Source organism: Protobothrops mucrosquamatus, unplaced genomic scaffold, assembly GCF_001527695.2.
Source record: "Protobothrops mucrosquamatus isolate PMUCROS unplaced genomic scaffold, P.Mucros_1.0 scaffold2227, whole genome shotgun sequence".
Lineage (NCBI taxonomy): Eukaryota > Metazoa > Chordata > Lepidosauria > Squamata > Viperidae > Protobothrops > Protobothrops mucrosquamatus.
This window is the reverse complement of record NW_015388317.1, coordinates 977-17,743: the sequence shown is the minus strand read 5'-3', so window position 1 is coordinate 17,743 and position 16,767 is coordinate 977. Positions and strand designations below refer to the sequence as shown.

General features: G+C 35.4%; 1 protein-coding gene across 1 annotated transcript in view; it reads right to left on the bottom strand.

The window, feature by feature from the left end:
* Positions 1-15,755, bottom strand: part of LOC107295118 (armadillo-like helical domain-containing protein 3) — a gene marked incomplete at its 5' end in the record, with an annotated part of 37,918 nt that extends 22,163 nt beyond the window's left edge. The window contains one exon of the mRNA XM_015824416.1: positions 15,677-15,755. Within this exon, the coding sequence (XP_015679902.1) occupies positions 15,677-15,755 (79 nt within the window). The remainder of the gene's footprint in view (positions 1-15,676) is intronic.
* Positions 15,756-16,767: the final 1,012 nt, after the last annotated feature.

Sequence of the window (16,767 nt, the reverse complement as noted above, 5' to 3'; positions counted from 1 at the left end):
CAATACCTCTGGAGATCTCACTTATTTGGTTCCCCTTGGAGCAAGTGTAATTGAGTACTTCATAGTCTTCCACTGGATGACAAATGTGATCTCTAATTTTAGAGAATAATGGGAATATCCTTGAGCATAATCACTTTCTTCTAAACCTGTGTCTAGCCTTAAGAGAAAAATATAAATACAAAAAAGTTACTAATCATAATTTCCCTCAAACTACAAATTATATTCATGTAAAATGGACAGAAGAGATGGATAGAATACAGTTTATATGTAAATCTGGTAAGGTTCATAGTTTATATATTCCCTTAGCTAATGAAACATCCCCAGAAAGGATCTATAATTTGTATCATAGCCTAATCTCTATATTCAAAGTTCAAAAGTGGAAAGGGGGTACATAACTAAGGCAGCATATCAGCAAACAGCCTAAACCTGCAAAGATGAGGTCAGGAAAGCTAAGACTTAAAATGAACTGAGGCTTGCAACAAACGTTAAAAATAAGAAAAAAGATAGCTTCTTTCAGCACTCTAGACAAGTTCAAATCACCAGTACCAGATGGATTACACCTCAAGGTTCAGAAGCAGCTGGCAGATGTGATCTCAGAATCATTGAACTATATCTTTCAAACATCCTGGAGCACTGGGAAACTACCAGATGACTGGAAAATGGTTGCTGTGGTTCCCATCCTCAAAAAAGAAAAAGGATCCAGGAAACTATAGACTTATCACCTGACATCAATACCTGGGAAGATTGGAAAAAATAATCAAGCAATAAATCTGCGAACACCTAGAGGCAAGCAAAAGAATACCCAGAAGTCAACATGTGTTTGTGAAAAACAGGTCATGCCAGACAAATCTTATTGCATTCTTTGACAATGTGACAAAATTAGTCGATCAATGAAATACTGTGGACCTAATTTATTTGGATTTCAGTAAGGCATTTGATAAAGTAGATCACAATCTACTACTTAATCAGATAGAAAAATGTGGGTTGGACAGCATCATCACCAGATGGATTCGTACCTGGTTGACCAACTGCACTCAGCGTGTAGTCCTTAATGGAACTGCATCTACAGAGGGAAGTATGCAGTGAGGTATCTCAGGCTCTGCCTTAAGCTCAGTACTCTTCAATATCTTCATAAACAATGTAGATGATGGGGAACTCATCAAATTTGCAGATGACTCCAAGCTGGCAGGAATAGCAAGATAGGCTTATGATACAGAAGGATCTCGACAGACTTGAATACTGGGCCATATCTAACAAATTAAGCTCAAAGGTGAAAAAAGTAAGGTTCTAAATTTAGGCAAGAAAAACCAAATGCACATGTAAGTGGTATTTGGCTCAATAGTAGTAACTGTGAGAGGAATCTTGGAGTCCTACTGGACAATCTCTTAAATATGAACCAGCGGTGTGTGGCAGCAGCCAAAAAAGCCAACACAGTCCTAGGCTGCAATAACAGAGGGACAGAATCAAGATCACGTGAAGTGTTAACATCACTTTATAATGCCTTGATAAGACCATACTTGGAATGCTGTATCCAGTTTTGGTTGCAAAGATATAAGAGAGATTTTGAGACTCTAGAAAGAGTGCAGAGAAGATGAATAGGGGACTTGAAGCTAAAACATAAGAAGAATGATTGCAGGAATTGGGTATGTCTAGTTTAATGAAAAGAAGGACTAGGGGTGATATGATAGCAGTGTTCCAATATCTAAGAGGCTGCTAGAAAGAAGAGGTGGTCAACTCCCTCAATTCACCAAAATACCTAAAGGAAGAACAAAGAAGCAATGGATGGAAACTAATCAAAGAGAGAATCAATCAAAAAATAAGAAGAAATTTCCTGACAGAACAATTAATCAGTAGAATAGCTTGCCTTCAGAAGTTATGAGTGCTTCATCACTGGAGGTTTTTAAGAAGAGATCTAGTTTTTTTAAATGGTATAGGGTCACCCGATTGAGCGGGGGGGGGGGTTGGATTAGAAGACTTTCAAGGTTCCTTCCAACTCTGTTATTCTGTTATTTACTAGTCAGTAAAACTAAACAAGGAATAAGTAAAAGAATTTCCCTGCGCCGGTGTGATGAAGAATATATAAAAGCTAAGAACTTCCTAGCTGAATGTTTTAAATTATATAAGAGTACAGGCTTTTTGTAATTCCTGAAATCTCTTCAGAAGCAAAAAAGAGAGTATAAAAATCTATGAAAAAAAAAGAGAGATGCAGAAAGCTTTCTGAGAAAAAAATATTCAGGTCACCAACATCAGGGATAACACATTTTGGTATATCATCTCTGACCATGTCAGTGAAACCAGCCCTAAATGAGAGGGTCCAATTACAGTTTCCACATTGGAGGTTTAATACTGATCATTTTAAGGTTTTTAAAGTTGTAACCCTATAATCACCGAACGGTTCAGGAGAAGCTAAAATATTAGGCTCCTGTCACTCCAAATAAAATCTCCGAAGTAGTTACACAACTGAAAAATGGCAAACCCCCTGGGAGAGACATCATCCCTGCAGACCTGATTGAACTAAGCATTGACTGGTAGGCATGAATTCTAAGAGTTCAGTTTAAAGCTATAACTTCTACATTAAAAATGTCCCTGAATGGAATACCTCTATTGTCCCTATATTTAAAAGTCAAAGATGCTGGGTCCATTCAATTAACCTACTAAGCATTGTCAGAAAACTCTATACCAGATATCTTTATTGAAATAAATGAACTGGTTGCAAGAAACTATCCTTGTGGAAGAGCACACTGGGTTCAGGATAGGGAACAAAATTGGAACATCATCCTCCAAACCTGGCTGATCGACCTATTGCATGTTTCATGTATGCAGTTGATGTAGTCATCATTTCTACTTCATCCACAGATTTGAAGAGAGCCCTAAGATAAAATTGCCTCCTAATGCATAGAGAATGATTTAATTATTAATTATGAAAAAAAGAAAAATTATGGTCTTTTTAAAAAAGCTTTCTAGACTTATTCATTACTGACAAATACATGTGAATGATGTTGCATAGGTTCAATCTTTCAAATACCTCAGAATTGTTTTTCATATTATCAACTTCAAACAGTTGCTAAGTCAGGGTTATAAGTCAAGGATGACCTGTAAATAAATTCTCATGCAGGAGTTGAGATTACAGGAATATCTCATTTTATTGCATTTTACTGTATTCTGCTTCACAAATACTGCTTTTTCTTTTCTTTTTTTAACAAATTGAAGATTTCTGGTAACCTCAAGCAAGTCTATCGGCGCCTTTTTTCCAGCAGCATTTGCTCACTTTGTATCTCTGTGTCACATTCTGGTAACTCTTGCAATATTTCATTTTTTTCATTATTATTAAGATGATGATTAGCAATTTTAGCAATACATTTTTTAAAGAAATAATGCTATTGCATACTTACTGGGCTATTGGATAGCGTAAATGTAACTTTTATATGCACTGGGAAACCCAAAAATTCATATGACTCACTGTGATATTTGTTTTATTGCAGTGACCTGGAACCAAGCCTTCAATATATCTGAGGTATGCCTGTATAGAATTTCAGCATTTATATGAGAAGCCATTCGTTTTTAAAAAACATCTTAGAGAGATGGCCAAGGATTCAGAACTGATTAATAAATGGAAAGGTGGATCTGACCTGGCAGTGTGTGAAAACAGAGTTAATGGAAAGGCAATGAGAAAAGCCTACTTTTCACACACTGGGAAATTAGATATGATCCATTATGTGACATTGACGTTTATTCAATTTCCATTATGAATTTCCTCTACATAAATTCAACTCAGAAGCAAAAAGTCTCTGTTAAAATGTATCTAGAGCAATGAACAATGATATATATGTACAGTGATGTATGCATAGGGTTAGCATACAGTACAATATTTCAGTGTATGCACTTAGCTCCCACTCCTCAAACAGAAGTCAGACAAATACAATCAGATATACTGTACAGCATGCTCAGTCTTAATCAGTTATTTATTCATGTAAAGTACTCTGGGCTGTCTGGTTAATTTCTACTGATTATAGAGCAATGTACACTGCAACAAATCTGTACACTACAGTAAAGCTGTTCTCTAGCTTCTTGAGAAAGAACAGCTCGATTCCTCTACATCAGGCATGTCAAACTCGCGCCGTCACGTGACATCGCGCGACGTATCGGAGCTTTTTCGCCATTGCCAGCAATGGGGTGGGCGCGGCTCGGGTATGATGAAACTGGCCCGCGGGCCGGCAGTTTGACACCCCTGCTCTACATATACCAATGAGGGTTTCTCTCTAGTGGACCCCACATTATGCAACTTGCTTCTTCTGAAGGGTGCAAATGGTCTCTACCTTTCTTGCATTCAGGAAACTCTTTGAGATCATTTTAGTTCAGTGAGCTTCTTCTACTGTTATACTGAATACAATTTTGATTTAAATTATTTAAATATTCTGTAGTTGGTTTGCCAGATATACGCCCAAGAGTTGGTCAAATGGTTGTGCTTTAGTTATTTATTGTCAAATAAAGAAATAGGGCACTAGTGCATAGCCTCAAGCAATAAGCAGCATCTAGCCAATCAGCATCTTGGCTGATCTTGGAAATTAAGCAGGGTTGGCTGTAGTTGGTACTTGGATATAGGGCCAGCTGGGAATTCCACATTTGTTAGCTATGCTATAATGTTTAAAAAAATCCTGAAAGATGGCAATGGTGAATTACTTTCCTAACGCTGCCAAGAAAACAGCGTGCATGCTGCCAGTCATCAAGAGTCAAACTTGAGGATGTCCTTATTGTTTTATCTTATTGGCATGTAGCAGTCACATGATGCGGCTGAAAGCATCGAACAAGCCAAAGAAAGAGCTGGTTATAAGGAAAGTACTGATGGTTTCTACATGAGTGACAAAGTGAGAAGTGAGCACAATTTTTTTTGAGCTGTCCTAACATCCTTCTCCAAATCTGTTGCAATGGTGGTTGGGCGGAGGAGAAAAAAATACCACAGGGAAAGACTTCACAGAAATAACAAATGAAGAGACTCTGTTGTGCAACAGTTCATTTATATGATCAAAAACGGGGAGGGAACAAGCTATTTTCACCTCTTACATAGGAAATGGTATAGCAGGCAGGTAGAGGGGAAAGAGACAGCAATCAATTTTACAGAAGGCCCCATCTGCAGAAAGCACATTTTTGTGGATCCCCCAATAAAGCAGGATGACCTATATAATTTTAAAATCATGCATTTTTCATTGTTTTATTGCAGATACTGTTTGATATTGTATATAATGTTTGATTTATCTGTGGTGTCCTCAGTTAATAAAATTATTGCTCCTACATCTATCATTTTCATATACGATTTTGCTCAACATACATATAAGTATAGCAATTGTGACAGCAAAAGCAGTATGATTTTTTTCATTTTCAGGGAAGAAATATCAAACCGTCTCCTTTATACCACTTTACATTAATACCTTATGTATGGATTGGAAAAAAGCAAAGGCAGAGATGGAAGTTGGATTTCCAGATCTCATTGAATTACAGCTCCTAATACTGGTTCCTTTCCATTACCTACATTAATAGGGATAACTGGCAGTTGTAGTTTAGCAACACCTGGAGAACATAAGCTCCCCAATCTTGCTTTTTGGAAAAACAATCTGACTAACAACATACAGTAATCAACTGTCACTCATAGTACACAATGGATAGTTCAAGGCAGTTCAATAATTAAATGAACTAATTAATGATAAGATCCAGTATGTACAACACGGAGATACTCTATATGAAATTACAGCTGTTTATGATAAAACCATTAAATGTATGTTGAATTACAGATGCTGAAAATATATGCATCCAGCAGTTTTTTGTTATTTTCAACTAAACTATAATAAAAGCAAGATATTGGGACGTTCTCAAATAGGAATGTTTTTAATAAACTTGTTTTGACGCATAGGTTCATGTGGTTCTTGGTTTTTTTTATTCTAAATGCTATGCCCCTTCAGTAACATCAGCTTCTTAACATCATCAATTTAAGTTTACAGTAAATTTTGTCCCATTAAGCCTTATAAGTACAGATCTGAGGAATACAGAAAATTGACAGTGGAGGTTCTCTTTAGAGAAATTAATTAATCTTTATTCTGCCTTCTAGCCCAGGGTTAGAATGATTCTAAGCCTAAGAGTTGCACTAACAGAAAGAGGGGTAAAAAATTATCTTGAGTAGTGCCTTCAGACAACAAATGTGAAGCTAACTTTCTGAAGACTATAACATGGAAGGGAAGAAATTAGTCCCAGATGCTATGTCCAGGTGCTTTAAGGGTGCTCCTATGTCCTTAAAGCAATGTTTCTCAACCTTGACAATTTTAAGGCACGTGGACTTCAACTCCCAGCATTCCACCACCAGCATTTCTGGCTGTGGAATCCTGGGAGTTGAAGTCCACGTGCCTTAAAATTGTCAAGGTTGAGAAACACTGCTTTAAAGGAACCTTTCTAAAATTAAATCTGAAAGCCCTACTATTTGTAACTATTTGTACATTTGTTCATTAAACACTTATGGAATGGTGGAGGCAAAAAGCTTTTGCTCAGGCAATGTAGAGTGTTAAACAAAAGTACTATAGAAAAGCAATTACATTTGTTAAATTTCCCTAGAGATTTTTTAAAAAATAGCCCAGCTTCTTTGTTTAGATCAGCAGTACATTTAACCTGAATATCCATTATTAAATTTAAAAGGGCACTAACTCTAACAATTAAAAAAAATCAAAGAGCCATTCTTGAAAAAAAAAATCACGAAAACCCTTCATTCTTTGAGACTCTCTCCTTCTAGCAAAAAAGCTGTTGAAAATACAATTCATGTACAGTTGCATTAACTATTTTATAAAAAAAATTACAACCTTGCCTGACTGACAATTTTCAGGATACTTGAGACAAAGGATTACTATAAAATATTGCCATTAAGACTGGATCATAAAGGTTACATATAAAGACTAGAAAACTAGAGGAAATTTTGTTCCACTCTTACTGAGACTGGTGATACTAGAGGATTTCTAGGAATGATGCCTCAAGAAAAAACAAACACCCTTCAGAAGGAAATATACTCAATGCTCCAGCTAATTTATCAAACAATTGTTGCACACAAAGAGGACATAAAAAGTTACCATAATGAGACTAAAAATAACCTAGATGATATAAATGACCAAATCTCCAAATTGAAGCTACAACTGGAAAGTTCCCAGACAACGACTACAAAGTATGAACAAATAAACCAGAAATCAGAGGATGAAGCAGAAGAAATGGACCTAGGGACGGAGGAGATAGGAGAAGGGAAATATGGACTGCCATACACAAATAAAATACTGCAAGACCTACCTATAACAATGAAAATTCAAAAGACCCTTTACTCCTTAGGTCTCCAAAATACACCTGATGAAAAGGAAGAAAATTTTAAAAAATGGAATATAGAGCTGTCAGGGGAAATGTTACAACTTGGGAGACAAAAAATAAAAAGAGAAATTGTGGGAGAAGGAAAGTGGGAGTTGCTTAGGGAATGTGGATGGGCGGAATTCCCCCCCAAAAATACCCTATCCAAATTGTCTTCCTGATGCTAAGCAGCTTTCACAAAAATAGAAAGAAAATTCCTGGGCAATTTAGTTGCCTTGGCTTGGAAAGCTACTTGGCAAAGAAAGAAAATGAGAGTTAGATTTAAAAAACAGAGAATTTGATCTATTAGAGGGGGCATTATTTGTTTAAATACCTGTTTGAATATGAGTAAAAGAACGGATGACCCTTAGATATAACTAGATTTTTATAATGAAAGATATGATTTAGAATTAAAATAACATTTTTTTCTCTTTTTTTGATATGGGAAATATAAAAATAAGAGGAGGATTGATATGAATAAAACCTTTAGCTATATAAATGTAATTAATATTGAGAAAATCATAACTGACAAGGATACTTCAAATACTGATGGGAAATCAAACTTTAATAAGAGCACGAAAAACAAGATACTGATGTATGAATTGACATTGTTATTTGTATAATATTAGTAAAATATGATGATGTTTATATCTAACTATGTATACACCAATAGTACTAAGAATTGTAACTGTGTAATGAGGGGGAAAGGGAAAAAATACGCGGAAGAAAGGAGAACCAAGAAAAATACTGGTTTGTGCAGTACTGGACAGATTTATATTGAAGAAGTTAATGTTAAATATGTGAACCCAGACAACATGCTGTTTACTAAGCACTAAAGGTTGTAATTTTTTAAAAAACCAATAAAACTTAAAAAAAGAAAGAAAGAAACAACGGATGGAAACTTATCAAACAGAGATCCAACCCAGAACTAAGGAGAAACTTCCTGACAGTGAGAACAATTAACCAGAATGGCTTGTCTTCAGAAGTTTTACTTTACTATTAACTTTTTAATTCCCAGCTATTTCAGTTAGAGAACAGCACTGTATTACAAGATTCAAGACTGGGGCTTTTAATTCTTACTGGGCACATAACCAATGCTTCTGAAAACTAAAGTAAGAGATTCAAATAATTGCCAGAAACTTTTGTCTGCTCATATCCTCTACAGTAAGTTTATTTCTATCAACCAGTGGACCAAAGTAGCAAGCCACTTTAGAGTAGTAGAAACCAGGAGAACAGGAGTTCTTTGGCACAAAGCCAGTTAGGTGACCTTGGGCTATTCACTCTTTCTCAGCCCTAGACAGCAGGCAATGGCAAGCCACTTCTGAAATCTTGCCAAGAAAACTGCAGCTACATGTCACCAGGAGTCAATGCTGACTTGAAGGCATAAGGAAAAAAAGTGAACTAAAATGCTCACTTCAACATGTCGTTTCTGGATTCTAACCCATCTATTTCTAATAAAAATTTAAATCTTCCCTTTTCAATATAGTATTATTACACCAGTTCTTGTTTGCTAACTGCAAAAAGATTTATTGTGTATTCAAACTGCTGAACCTGCCAGTGATAATTGTTACAGGTCTTGAAATGAAAACTTCCATGGAAAAGGGAGCCCATCAAAATGGTCTCTGCCTTTTTCTCTCTCTTGCGCCTGTTAGGTTTTGCTGATGACACCTTACACTTCAATTTGTAGCACTGGAAAATCAAGAGGGAAATTAACCACAAAGGCAGCACTCAGAGTTTAGCTTTCATGCAATTTTACTACAGACAGTGCACCTTTTTGAAAGACAACTAGATGACACGTTGATGGATTTGCTACCTTACCATTTTACAGAGAACAGGGGGAAAAAATAACAGATGCCCTAGTTTATCACTTCAGAAAAAGACTGTCACCCACGCAGGCTGAATAATCTAGGACAAAGCAATAAGAGGCAAAGAATCAGTCTCTATTGAAATGTCCCAAATGTACTCAAAAAATATCATAATCACAATGTATTTAAGCCTTTGGTAATGAAGAAAATATAATATCTCCAAACATGGAAGCCTCTGGAATTTACTGCTGCCTTAACTTCAGGGAAGATTTAAAAGAGAAAAAAATACATTGAAAAGGCAAATAATTAAAAGTTTTAATCTTAAATCTAATAAATTGTAAATTAATCTCTCTTAAATGCAGATTATTTTGATCTTATTTCACTAATCCACAGAGGCACAATAGCTCAGTGCAGAAGACAGTTAATGGCAAGGTTGACCAACAGCATGCTTTCGAACTTGAGAATATTCTGTTTTAAAAAGAAGTCTCAATATATACCACAAATTCCACAATATTAACTTACGATACTAGGGACGATAATTTCTCATGAAGAAATGAAGTTTAGGAGATTATTAGGATTTTTTTTAATGAGCAGTCACTGACCATCTCAAAAAACAATAATAACTCAACTTGGTGTGCGGGAACCACTGGCCCACCAATTTTATTGGTGCTGGATCTTCCCTCAGAAATTACAAAATGTATTATTTAGATATAAATATTAAAAGTAATATTTAGCAAGGGGAATGAAGAAGTAGCTAGTACTTGGATCTATGCTCTACTTCTCTGATTATCAGTACTTTTTAAAAAATTACTACACTAACATCTTTACTATAATAAAAGAGCCAGACTGGTCTAGTGACTAAGAAAGCTAGAAATCAGAATTCTGTGAGTCTCTCTCTCTCTCTCTCTCTCTCTGCCTTGAGTAAATTTATAAAAATAATAAAGGTGGGATAAAAAAAAGCTTGTATATGCTTTCTAATTAGTAAAATTAAGTCCTATCCTTTTTTCTTGATATATGCAAATCACCCTGATAAATTTAATTTTTTTTTACCATAAATAGCCACAATGTTTTTATGTAGTTAATACATATAGCTGAAACAATTAAGAGAGCAGTGGCATGGTTCGGATCATTTCTTCATAGCAAATAAAAAATGGAATTCCTCCTGGTATACCATAAACAATCTTAGCTCAGAAAAAGTTCTTTTGTCCATTTCATTCTGTTTCGCTGACATTTGTTTTAATGTATTTGGCACACTAAATTTAATGGAAATCACTAAAATGCACTAAAACAATTACTCTGAGGCTTAATTCTCCCTCTCCTGTTAAAGAAGTATATTTCCTGGAAACAATTAGTACTGTCATAAGTATGCTCTAAAGCAATCAAAAGATTGAATTTGAATGTGCAACCACAACTGTAAATGAGCACTATGCATACTAAAAATAAATATATATGCAAAACTGCTACTTCAGCAGTTCAACACAATCAGTTTGTCTGGTATTTAAACCCTGATGACAAAGGTTAAGATTCTAATAATGTTTTCATACTTCATGAAAGCCAGACACTTATGAAATTTTGATAGGTGTAAGGATAGGATGTTATTAATGAGGGCCAGCTTACTTCCTGCATCTGTTTTTGAGTACAGTACTGAATATATCTGAATAATGCAATTTATTAATGGATTCAATACATATTTTTATAAAGAGACATTACATACATACATACATACATACATACATACATACATACATACATGCATGCATACATACATACATACATACATACATAGTGTACATAGAGACTCAATCAAAATACAATTGGTTTATATAGCCATGCTAATTTCAAGAGGTATGTTTCATTTTTACCTATTTCTGTTGGGGCTTTGTACATTCCCAAGCAAATTCAGTATAGAACAGTAGAGAACCTGGGTAGAACAGCAGTTGTACAAACAAAGTTCTGGAAAGGGTGTTTTGGGGGTGGGGTATGTTTGAAATAAAAGAATGAAAGCAAGTGGATAAAAGGTAAAAAAAAAAAGTGCTAGTGCTATATACAAAAAACAGACTACTGAGAGTAACAGAACTCTCATAGTATAATAATAAACTGTGACTATTAAACACATCAGATCTATAATTGTATCAAAAGAAATTAAAAATTGCTATTAAATAGCCTGGGGAGGAAAAATGTTATGATGCAAAGTTAACCATTTCTGAACATTTTTCAGTTACTTTATCTTCAGTTACTTTAGTGGTACTGCTGTAAAAATGGTATATGGACAAATATGCTTTGTATGCATATTTAAAGGCTGTCAGAATATCTATTCTCGTATTATACAATTACATGATTTCACCATCCTCTGAGAAAAGAAAACTGATCAACAAACTCAGCAAGCCATTCTTAGAATCAAACTCAATTACTCTGCCATGAGCACTCTGCCAGAATGCAGAAGGTGGGAAGAGGCAACCAAAGATACACAAAGATACACTCATATATGATATTATGTAAGTGAAAAAGGCTGCACTGTGGTCATATCAGAGTTGATTGGAAGCAATTCTTCCTGCTTAATATGAAGTTCAAAAGCATGAATATAATTTAGGACAAATTTCCTAGCCAGAAAAAATAAGACTATTTCAGTAATGAGTAACTGTATGGAATATGAAAAAATCACTTAAAGGCCGTTCAACTGTTCCCACAATGGCACATCTATGGTAAATCGAATAGAACTGCAATTATAATTACCTAGGCTTAACTGAATAGACAGCATGCAATAACTGTAAACAAATAAATAAATATTGATGTAGATTTCACTTGCAGGAAGTAGATAGATCAGTGTGTAAATGCAAGGGTTCTCACAGCATGGAGGAAGTGTTGAAGTTGACTTTTTATTTGATCCTTTCCTTTTAAGCCTCAAGGTCAAAGTTTATCTAGAACAAGCTAGTTCCTTGTAAAAGTTTTGGTTTTATAACCAACAAACAGGATGCTAAAGGGGAGTAGGAAGAATAAAACAAAGAATAGCTCAAGTATAAGGCTTCAAAATCTTTTTATAACAAAATTCTGCAGGTTGTCTTCTAACTGATAAACTTGATACACTGACTCCAACTAGGAAGCTTCAGTGTCCAGCAGAAGGTCAGTGTTTGATAATTTTATAACACAAAATAGGAAAATCCTGGACGAGTTTGACCAAAGGCAGATTAGAAGTCCTAATTTTTTTCTACACTGAATACAGGTGCAGGATTTTTCAACTACTGCATAGTGTCAAGTTCTTTCTGTGCAATCTGATTTCTCTATGCCTGCCCTTCCTTCTTAATTAGATGCTCTATCAAGTACCAAGATCTACTTTCTCCTTGATGGTTTACAGTATTATCATCAATTTGTTTCCAAATTGCCCAGCCAAGTATGCTAAAACCTGTATGAAACAGGTTAAAGAGAATACACACCTCATGAGTAAAGTGGTGCTTCACCTCATCACAATTAACTATTTTGTTAGAATTGATGCAGTAACATAAATTACAAACTGTTCACTTAGTCAACCTACCAAAATACCATGATATATATTTTAATGCAATTTAAATCAAGTGGCTGGTTAAAGTTTAATCATTACTCAAAATACAGATTGGTCCTATATCCAGCATTATAGTGCCAAAAACAGATCTCAGGCTCTTGTAAGATGTTTATCTAGATTAGAGTTGGGGGTGGGTGGGAGAGGTTGGGTCTCCCAAAACTATCCAATAACTGCAAAATATAGCCATTCTTCTTTCAGTGATTTTTGTGATGACATTGGAAAGGAGCTTCAAAACCTAAGTATATACAGTAGTATCTTCCAATGAATCTTCCAGGTAGTTTGGCTAACTCAGCACCAGGATTAAATTCATTCTTTCTTCAAACGAGTTCGCTGAGCAAGGAATACAGCTGACTAAATCTATCCTAACATCCTTGTCATCTATATACAACTAAAATTCTTGTGTCTGTTTGTAATCTTCACTCGGGCAAAATAGTGCATCATAGGAAATCAGTTATTGATCTACGGTGCCTCAAATGGGTTAACTTACAGAATGTGTCCAAAATCAGAGACCCATCACTCATATAAGATTGAAATTTGGCAAAGTTGCAATTGTTCAGCACCCTTGTGCCTTTCAACTACACTTCCTATAAACCTGTAGGTTGAATGATGCAAGGGTACATGTTTCTTGCCTCCCTTTGTCCCCTGCTGGTGATGGAATCTGATGAGTGAACAGTTGGCTGCTTTGGAACTGTGGCCAAAATGTGAAACCTCTTAACAGTGGTGGGCAGTAAGGGAAGGGTAAGACAACGATTTGGATGTCTGCAGCAAGGTGGATGTTGCGCTCACTGAGCAAACCCTTTTCCTCCTGGGAGGGAGGAGACAGAATAGGGACACTGGGTTCAGTTTCTCTTACAGTACACAGTTCCCTTTGTTCTCCTCCATCCAGCAAAGTTGCAGGCAATTCCTTGGCATAGCCATGGAGGCAGATGAGTGATTTTCACACTCCCTATCACCTTCCTAAAAGTAACATCAATAGGGAGGCCAGCAGGAAAATGGAAGTCATTCCCATTCCCACTACTTTTTTGCTTGTCTGGGGTTATTCCGTTTCTCTGTTTAGGTAAGGATCTATGAAAGGATGACCCAATGGGTCACAGGTTATCTAGTTTATTCTGTAACTGTCTGCTTGCCAGGTTTTAGAAAGGTAGTTCAAAACAAATACGTTCAAGGTTAGGAGTCAAATTACACAGCACATAAAATGGAAGATAACTTAAGAAAAGTAGACATTTCTATATTTGGTTAAAATGTGGCACTTAAGCCAAAGCTTTAATTTGCAAAACCAAAGCTGGCTACTACTTAACACTGATCTAGCTTAATTCCTCTCTTCTTTGGTTATTGTTTTATGGAATTTTTACTTCTTTAGGCATTTCTGCCAATTCAGGATAATACTTCTCTTTGAAATAGGAAGCCAAACAGTTTTCTCTGCTTCCTAATAATCTCTCCTCAAACTGTTCTATGTATCAAAGCTGATTTCATTACCTGCCACCTGCTGCTGTTGCTACTGCTGATGGTTTTATTTAAAGCACAGGCATATGGTGAAGAAAGAATTCATCGTGACCCCCCTGAACTACTGCAGATGAATGCTGTACTGTAGTGACAGAGAGAAGCTGCTGCTGCTGCTCTTTCTTATGACTCGGCGTCAAAACCAAATATAATGGTAAGGAAACCTCCCACATTCAGTCCTTGCCACCCTTCCTCTCAGCCATTTTTAAATACTATAAATGATTAAAAGATTTTTTTCAAGGCTTCTCTATCAAGAGTAAACAGATACAATATAGGAGGTTCTGTAAAACATAACATCATTGAAAACAGTAGTATGGCCAGCAAATTTTGCCAGGAAAATTGACTCGGCAAATTAAATATCTTAAATTTTCATGAAAAAGCATGCTGGAGGCTAACCTGTAAAGTTGAAAAAAATCCAGAAGATGACAATCATGTTCATATTATTGCAAAAAACCTCTATGTGTACTTTTCCACAAAGCCAGCAGGAGTAAAGTTTGGCTCAAAAAAGGTCTTTCCTTTTTATTCTTTCTGAATGGCAACCCCATAAACTGAACCCATCAGGAATGAGAATCTGCCATCAGCTGCCTTTTACTTTACTCACTTCTTGTAGAACAGGGGCGCGTCAAACTGCCGGCCCACGGGTTGGACGCGTCACAAGGAAACCGTGCCCATCCCATTGCCGGCAATGGGGAAAAAGCTCAGATACATCGTGCAATGTCATGTGACATCGCGAGTTTGATGTGTCTGTTGTAGAACATCTCAATCATTAACTACAGTAGAGAAAAGTGGACCTGGGCTATGACAAGTAGCTGCCTTAGTCTGAAATTCACAAAACCCCATTTCTTTTCTACAGATGGTATTTCAACACAGTTGATAATTTTTTCACCCCTCAACTTATTATTTTCTTCCATTGGGCAGGGAGAAACCAGGCCAAATTATGAAAAAAACCCAATTAGTAATCCCAATTACTCTTATGAAAAATATTTTCATCCAGAGATGTATTTAAAATAGATATTTAAGATGTAGTGAATTCATTAATCATGAAAACACTACATTTACTAATATATGTCTTAACTTTGTTTACCACAATAAAGCAGCATTCCGTCTATTGCTCTAATAGTACAGTACCTGTCAATCTTATTATATATTTCCAGATCCATTAGGTATGAGCACACATTTACAAAGGAGAACATTTTGATTCCGTTGCTACCCTTATGCAATTCTAAATCATTCTTGAGGAAGTCTTTCTTACTTGTCAGGCTGCTTTCCAGAATTATAATTGTTTACAATCTGAAATTCCATTTCCTGCTATAGTGACAGTTTGGTAAGTATGTGCTTTGTTACAAAACTACTTTTGTCTTAGCTAAATGGGAGAATAATCCTTTCCAGACTACAGTGTATAATCAAGAATGATCTAGGTATCACTAGCAAAAAGAAGTATGCAACTCACCTGTTCTTCAGAGAGCTGTGAGATGTGATTAACAGCAGCATAGGACTCTATCTTTGGATTGAAGTGGTTGATGATAGCTCTGAAAGGGAGAAGAACGTTAAGCTATACGTGAAGGTTAGAAAGAAATATTTTAATCCACAGTAGCATATTAGCAGATAAAACTTAAAGTGAACAGTTGAAAGAATATATAGCTCTAAATAGAAAAATGGGAACAAAATTGAATCATTCATTTATCACCAAGCTTTCTTTTCATTTTATATATTTAAAACTGGTCCATGTTTGGACTTTTCCTAGAATTGAAACTATGATGTTTGTTTAGAAACTATATAGGCATGAGCATGTACATACTATTTTTTTGCTTATATGCAACTACTGGGGTATTTACATTTCAGATAACTTTTCCTTTTTTCACAGCCAAAAATGACATCTTGGCAATGAAAATGTAATATAAAACACTATCCTTGATTTAAGAAGAGCTAAAAGACATTCCTTACTTTTCATAGCCAAAATAACTGCCCCGTCAGCAACCTCATAGTTATTTAACTTAAAGACTAAGAGCAATCCATGGCCAAATTGTGATATACATCATAGGCTTTATATGCAATGCACTAACCGAGTGGGTCATGGCAGATGGGATAATCTAAATACAGATGTCCCCATAATATTTAATCTGCCAATTAAATATTAGACACAATGCAATGCAATTATAATTTGGGAAGTGAAGATAATGTATAATAGGAAGTTAAAATTATGAAGATAATGAAATACTGCTCAAAAGAAGATTTCATAAAGTTTTTATATTTTTAAAAATCAGAATCTATGGCTATAGAAACCATCCAACTATTATCTCTTTCAAGATTTGTTTTTATAGTAAATGTGATAATAGTTCTTATCTCTATAGAGATAAAAATAAGAGAAAATAAGGGCACAATTTCATATAGTGCAAGAACTTCCTCACTGGGAAAAAATTAAACAGTAGCACTTTCTAAAATAAATAGACGTTCTCATTTGTAGGAGGTTAACAGCTAAACAAAAGTATTTCAGAAAATATGCAAATATATTTTATGTAATATTAAGTCCAAAGATATAGG